The sequence below is a fragment of the Sorex fumeus genome, unplaced genomic scaffold (assembly GCF_029834395.1).
Source record: "Sorex fumeus unplaced genomic scaffold, SorFum_2.1 ptg000045l, whole genome shotgun sequence".
In the NCBI taxonomy this organism is placed as follows: Eukaryota; Metazoa; Chordata; class Mammalia; order Eulipotyphla; family Soricidae; genus Sorex; species Sorex fumeus.
This window is the reverse complement of record NW_026606102.1, coordinates 14493895-14501513: the sequence shown is the minus strand read 5'-3', so window position 1 is coordinate 14501513 and position 7619 is coordinate 14493895. Positions and strand designations below refer to the sequence as shown.

The 7619-nt window shown below is 48.5% G+C and overlaps 1 protein-coding gene across 1 annotated transcript in view; it reads left to right on the top strand.

The window, feature by feature from the left end:
• Window positions 1-601: 601 nt before the first annotated feature.
• ZYG11B (zyg-11 family member B, cell cycle regulator) overlaps window positions 602-7619 on the top strand; it is a 57452-nt gene continuing 50434 nt past the window's right edge. The window contains exon 1 of the mRNA XM_056122282.1: window positions 602-816. Coding sequence (XP_055978257.1) covers window positions 814-816 — 3 coding nt within the window. The 5' untranslated portion in view covers window positions 602-813. The remainder of the gene's footprint in view (window positions 817-7619) is intronic.

The window sequence follows — 7619 nt, the reverse complement described above, 5'->3', positions numbered from 1 at the left end:
CAAACGCCCTACCCTCTATACGCGGGCCCTATTTAGTTATTTTAAAACAATGCAATTTTATCTTTTTATCCTCCCTCTCACTCCCTTAAAATGTTGCCTTGTCATTCTAAATCTCCATGTTTATATTTGATGTATCTTTGCATTTTTATTCTGCCTCGATGTTGAATGCTCATCTGTTGCGCTCGTGGAAATGAGAGGCTGAGGCAAGGTGATCGCCCCAAGAGAGGAAAACCAAGAGCCACCTTAAAGAATCCAGTCACCAACAACGATCGCGACAGTAATGAATGACTGTGAACCAGAACCAGAGGGGCCTAAGAGGACTGGAACCAGTGAGTGTTCCCACCTTCTGCATGACGTCATATGCAAGGCGCTTCTTGCTCACGAGAAGCGAGGGCCCGAAGAAGGCGGGTGCGTGGCTCCTTTAAGGGCTGCGCAGTGGGCGGCTGGGGTGGGGTGTGGTGGGGGAAGGTGGGACGGGACCCGGACCGGGCGGCGGGAGTCTGCGCGTGCGCGGGGCGCGGAGGCGTGGCCTGGGGCGCGCGCGGGGGGGCGGGGCCTCGTGGGGGCGGGGCCTGGGCTCCGGGTCGGGCTGCGGCTCGCGGCTGCGGCGGCCGCTGCTGCTGCTGGTGCTGCTGCTGCTACACGTTCAGCTGCTGCGGGAAGGAGGCCGAGGCCTGGGCCCAGCCCGGAGCCGCCGCTCGCCGGAGCCCCCTGGAGCCCCCGCGCCGCCTCAGCTTGGGGGCGGGCTCAGGCCCGGCCCGCCGCCGAGCCCCGGAGCGAGGCTGCACGCCCGAAGACCCGGCCGGCGCAGCCATGGTGAGGGAGCGCGGCCTGCAGCCGCCCGGGCCGCGGGCCTGCCCTGCCTCAGCCCTGCAGGCGCCCGCGCCGCTCCCCGCCTCCCGCTCGGCTCCCCGCAGCCCCCGGCTTCCGGCGCGGCCGGCGACCCTGCCCCCGGCCCCTGGCCCGGCCCCCTGCCGGGCTGACACGCCGCCGGCCCCCTCCGGGTGACACCCGCGGTGACAGCGCCGGGCCGCCCCCTCGCCGCCCTTTCCCCCGACCTTCCTGCCGCCTCCTCCGGCCGGGGAGGCTCCGTCCCCCCGGGCCGGGCGGTCCCCGCGGCATCACGCTGCCCGCGCCCCCCGCCGCCCGCGTTTCCTCTTGCCGGGCCGCCCGCCGCGTTTCCTGCGACGGGCCTCGGGCCGGGGTCCGCGCCGGGCTCCGCAGGGCCCGGGGTTCCAGGCTTTCCGCCGGCCTTTCCTTGTTCCCGAGCGGGGAGGGGGCGGAGGACGGAGGCGCTGGGAGAGCCTGGGAATCCCACCGCCCGATTGTCATTTTCTCCAGGCCGGGGGGCTGGGGCGAGGGCGGGCGGGCCGTGTACTCTGTGACCTTAGGAGGTTTCCAGCCTTTGAACGGAATAGCAGAAGGGTGTCAGATGCAGGTGTGTTTTTTTTTAAATTAAATATATATATATATGTATTTTTTGAGCGTTGTTTGAGGTGGAGGTGCAGCATGGGAGTTCAGAAATATGTCCGTGCAGGCTGCCTGGCAGAACGCATCGATTGTTATTGTTGGGAGCCGAGAGCAGGGGCGCCGGCTCCCAACAATACTGAAGACTGCTCCCCGCCCCACGCTTCGTTGGTTTTGTCCTCCTGCCTTCGACGGGAGAATCTGGTATTAGCAGTCGCTCTGCCTTTTCTGTTTCAAATAGGCTCCAGTGGTTGAGTTGCCTCGCACATGCCCATGCTGGGCAGTGGTGCGTTTTCACAAGCAGCAGTTGCAAGTTTGGGTTCCAGGAGGGATGCGACATTCTGATCAACAGCCAGCTGGGCATCGTGTTAGATCAGGCCCTTTCTCCCCCCTTTCCCTCACCTGTTTGGTTTGGTGTTTGGTTTATGGGTCACCTTGGGTGGTGATCAGGGTTTGCTCCTGCCTCTCTGCTCAGGTTTCATTTCTGGTGATGCTTCAGTGCTGGGGACGCCAAATGTGTCACATACTAGGCAGGCGTCTTCCCTCTTGCACTGTCTCTGGCCAATTCGTGTTTTTTGGTGGGGTTGAGGGTTGGAGAACAGCCCACTCCTGGTTCTTCAGGGTGCACTCCTGGGATTAGCTGGGGTCTGTGGCATGCAACGCAAGTGCCATAACGCCTGGATTATCTCTCCAACCCCTCATCTGTGGGGGCTGGAGCCATAGCACAGCAGGTAGGGCGTTTGCCTTGCATGTGGTGGACCTGGGTTCGATTTCCAGCATCCCGTATGGTCCCCCGAGCACTGCCAGGAGTGATTCCTGAGTGCAGAGCCAGCACTAACCCCTGAGCATCAAGAAAAGAAAAGAAAAAAGAATTCAATCTGAATTTTCCCTAATTCACTGCATTTTTTTATGTTGTCATTTTCGTATGTTGCTTCTGCAACAACCTTGTCAAAATTACAATCCATCACACTGTTGTGTGTTAATCTGTTTTCCCCTATAAAGTGAGTTATCTGGGTAGCAATTTTGCCTTGTTCCTGGTATTCCCATTGCTCGTGGGGGCATACCTGGAACCTGACTCTGTGCTCAGAGATCATCCCTGGTGGGCTCAGAGGACCCTATGGGGGTGCCCAAGATCCATTTGGGTGGGCTGTGCATAAGACAAACACTACCCACCATACTACTGCTCTGGCCTTAAGACCAAGTATATTCTTGAATGAGTCATTTTATGGTTCAATTTTCCCAGCTGACTCCAGTATCTAAAATCAAATTTTGGGCACCAGGTCCAATGGTATAATAAATGCTTGAATATTTGAATCATAGCATTCTAACCTTAGCACCAAAAATAAGTAAAATAAAACTGAAATTTGAATTAGCCAATAAAATGCACAGGAAGTGTGAGTTTGAAAATCTTATTTTTGGTGCAAATAGCAAATTTAATGAAATACGATGGTCACTGTAGAACCATCCTACCTAAGATACCACATTACTGAGTATTGAAATATTGGCTTTTCCACTCTGGATCAATGTAGGAGTAGCGGGAGAGCTCGGGACTTCCTTTTTGATGTTTAGGATCTGTAAGTGTTGTTTGAGCTGTACCTGAAAAATGAATAAGATTTAAACATCATTTTGGGAAGGAGGAAAATGAATGCAAGTTAGAAAGTAAGATTTTTTTTTGTGTGGTGGTGTTGGGGTACATCTAGGGATGCTCAGGGATTACTTTTGGCTCTGCACTCAGGAATCACTCCCGTGGGCTTGGGGGACCATGTGGGATGTAGAGAATTGAACCCAAGTTGTCCATGTGCAAGGCAATTGCCCTACTCACTGCACTGTTGTTCTGGCCCCTAATCAAGATGTTTTATGGAAAGCAAGTTTACTTTTAAAGAGCATGGGTGAGTGCAGGGATGAAAATATGTTCTAGAAAATAGATGTATTATTATAGATATATAATACCTCTACATAGATATTGTTTAGACTTTACCTCCAACTTGAATTTTCCTTGTTAAAAACACACACATAGAAAAGTCTACATATAGAAGAGGGGAAGAGAAAGCAGAATAATAATTCTCTCCCCTCGCCTTACCTCTGTTGCTGCCATGACTGGGATTGCATACACTTGTTTGTGGTCCCTAGAGATGTACACTTTTCGTGGCATTGGGGATCCCAAGCTGCAGAACCTCTAGGATCACACTTGGCACATTGGATAGTGCTAGTGATTGAACCTGTGGCATTGTACCTGCTAGGTAGGCCCGGTATCACTGAGCTATTCCTGATCCCCACATTTTTTGGCTTGATTTTTTTTTTTTGATGGTGGTAATGGCTTACTCTGAGCTCTGCACTTAGGGATCATTCCTGAGCATGGTGTGGGGGGCGAGGGGCGGTGAAGGGAGGAGAATGTGGTTGCTGATGATTGACACTGGATCCGTCTGCAAACTCACTCCCTGCTGCTCTCTCTCTCTGCTTCCTTGGGCCTTACTTTCTGAGAATTGTTTGTACAGGTTACTTTTTTGCAGGTGTGCACTGTTTAGCAGGCACTATGCACTATGCACTATGCACTATGCACTATGCACTATGCACTATGCACTATGCACTATGCACTATGCACTAAGGGCTGGAGCGATAGCACAGCGGGTAGGGCGTCTGCCTTGCACGCAGCCAACATGGCCGACCTGAGTTCGATTCCTCCGCCCCTCTCGGAGAGCCCGGCAAGCTACCGAGAGTATTCGATATGCCAGACACAGTAACAACAAAGTCTCCAATGGAGACGTTACTGGGCCCGCTCGAGCAAATCGATGATCAACGGGAGGGCCTTTACTTTACTTTACTTTATGCACTAAGTAAAGAGTTGAATATTATTGGAAAGCTTTATGCTTTATATTTCAGTTTATTTTTTCAATATTTTGTTGTGCTTTGAATAGCTGAGATGTCTAAAACAGTGGTTCTTAAATTTTACAGTGAATTGGAGGGAAACTGGCGACACTGGTGGAGGAAAGCGGACACTGGTGAAGGGACTGGTGTTTGAACATTGTACGCCTGAAACCCAATCATAAATAACTTGTAATTCACGTGATTCAATTAAGAGAAAAATCACCTGGAGAGCACGCTGGGCTTTCTCTAGAGTCTGGAATTTATTAGGTCTGGAATAAGGCTTGAGAGTTTGCCTTTCTAACAAATAACCTATTTAATGCTATTATTCCTTGTTTGAGCAACCCGTTTTGAGATGCACTGCTCTTAATAGATAGTCCTTATTTTTTATTTAACAATATTTTTTGTTGTGCCATGTACCGTGTTGGTATTGAGAAGCTCACACGTAATAAGAGGGTTCCTATTTTTTTTTAAATATCAGGTAGCACAGTGGTAGGGCATTTGCCTTGCATGCGGTCTACCCGGGTTCATTTCCTCTGCCCCTCTCGGAGAGCCCAGCAAGCTACCGAGAGTATCTCGCCCACACGGCAGAGCCTGGCAAACTACCCGTGATGTATTTCATATGCCAAACACAGTAACAAGTCTCAGAATAGTGATGCTACTGGGCCTGCTTGAGCAAATTGATGAACAACAGGAGGACAGTGACAGTTGTGTGGACAATACAGATATTAAGCAAATAATAATTTTAAATATGAAAAGTGAAGAAAGAAAAAAAATTGTGGAAATATTTGTATGTAGAGAGTAGTCAGAAGTGGTTTCCCTTAGGACCTTGATTTTTTGTTTTGTTTTTGGGCCACACCCAGCAGTGTTCAGGAATTACTCCTGATGGTACTTGGAGGAGTATTTGGGGTGCCAGAACTTGAGCCTGGGTAGGCCAGATGTAAGGCAAGTGCCCCACACAGCTGTACTATCTCTCTGGGCCCTTGGTGAATGTCTTATTGCCACACCTATATTGTAAGAACCAGTGCTATAGGGCTCTGGGTGTCACTCAGAAGTAGAGTATAAGACCTTTATGTGTGAGGCCTTGGATTAAGTTCCTGGCACTGTGGGGGTACAATCCCAGTCCTCAGCACTGTAATAACAGCGAATTACTGGTATAGAGATGGTTTCTGACTCTGCTAAGGACCAGTTGATGTTCTAGGCATTGGGGCTACAGTGGATTTAAAAAAAGACATGGTTTTAAGATAGTACAAGGACTAAAGCACTAGCCTTACACACAGTGCACCTGGGTGCCCCTCATATAGTCCCCTAGGCACTGCCAGGAGTGATCCCTGGACACAGAGCTAGAAGTAAAGCCCAGAAATGAAACAAAACAAAAAACCTATTTTGCATTTGTATTGGAAATAAGCATATACAAAAATAGTGTTAAGTGGATAATATATAAAGAGTATATAAAGTTACCTTGTCCAAGGTGCAGAGATATCATAGGGAATAAGGCACTTGCCTGCTACGAATATGATCCCCCCCCAAACTACTAGCGGTCACTACTGAGTAAAGAGCCTGGAACAGCCCCTGGCCATCATTGTATGTGGCCCACAATCCCTGTCTCCTCCCCCTGCCCCCAACCAATAAAAATAAAGCAGCATTTCTATGTGTGTGGCAGTTCTACTTAGTGTGATTGGTTAGTTACACTCATAGCTAATATTTATCAAACATGACTTTGTAAAAACTGTTTAATCTCATTTAATTGTCATCACAGACCACAGAAAGTAGTTCTATGAAGCTAGCTCCATATTTGGGGCTTTTTTGTTTTTTCCGTACTCAGGGCTTACTCCTGGTCTGTGCTGAGGGATTACTCCTAGTAGGGCTCAGAGGAACCTATGTGGTGGCAGTTACCAAACCTGGGTAGGCCATGTGCAAGGCAAGTGCCCTACTCATTGTACTACCACTCTGACCCCAATATTGCATTTCAACACCTGTATTGTGCCTGGTATATAACAATTCCACAGTAAATGTTAGTTGAATTAATGACTTTGAGGATGATCAAAAATTCTAGGAGGCTTTATTGAGTAGTGGTAAGTGAATTTGGAGTTTTAACAATGGGAGTTTTTGGGTTAGAATTAAAGACATTCTTAGCAAAGAGAACCCTTTGCACATCGAATGAGATGGGGAAAAGTATTTTCTGGGAAATGTGTGAATGAGGGAAATAGGAGGAATGAGAGTAGGTGAGCCTAGGGTCAGGTCACGGAGAACCTTGAAAAATTTTCAGAAATTTTTGCCTCATAAGGGACATGGCATGAGGTGATGGACATTCAACTCCATTTTCACACTTGCTAGGTAAGTGTTACACCACTTGATCTCTCTCCCTGGTCTTAAATCAGTAGGTTTTTATAGCTATCCTTTCTGTAAAGATTTTCAGCTTACAACCTAACAGACCTGCTTCTACAAAACATTGAAAGAGTGTTTAGTTTATTTCCAATAAATAAATATAAATTGGATATCAGTATCACTGTATTTGTTTTTTAGCACCTAAAAAAACATATCTTTTTGTTTTGGGGCCACATCTGGCAATGCTCTGGGCTTACTCCTGACTCTGCACTCAGGACTCTGGCGGTGCTTGAGGAACCGTGTGGGATGCTGGGGATTGAGTCCATGTCAGCCACATTCAAACCTTACCTGCTGTGCTATCCTTTCAACCCCTAGCATATCTTAATTTCTTTTTTTTGTCACAGTGTAGCATATGTTTTCTGTCTTAAGCAGTGGTTCACATAAAAATAAAACTTAATTCAGGAACTTAGAAGATGATTCAGAGGGCCAGAACTATGTTTTGTAGAAGCCTTGGGTTCAGTTTCTGGCACCCAGTGCTCCCCTGACATTGCTGAGGGTGCTTTTCTCTCCCCCTTGGTTTCTTTCCTACTCTGTCCTCCTCTCCAAATTCTTGGGTCAAGGGTGATCTAGACATCATCCTTTTACTACGATGCATTTCCTCACCCAGGTATTCAATGATTCACAGACAGATAAGTCAGATCATCCTGTGCTTGTCGTCTTCCAACTTACTTCACTCATCATGAGATCTTCTAGTTCAGCCAGGTTGCAGCACATTGCATGGTTTCATCATTCCTTGCAGCTGCATACTATTTAGAACACTGATTTGTTGTACATCTTGTAAGTAGCAGAAATTATCATTATTTTGGGGCTGGAGCAATAGTACAGTGGGTAGGGCGTTTGCCTTGCATGCGGCTGGCCTGGGTTCAAATCCAGCAACCCATATGAACCTCCCGAACACTACT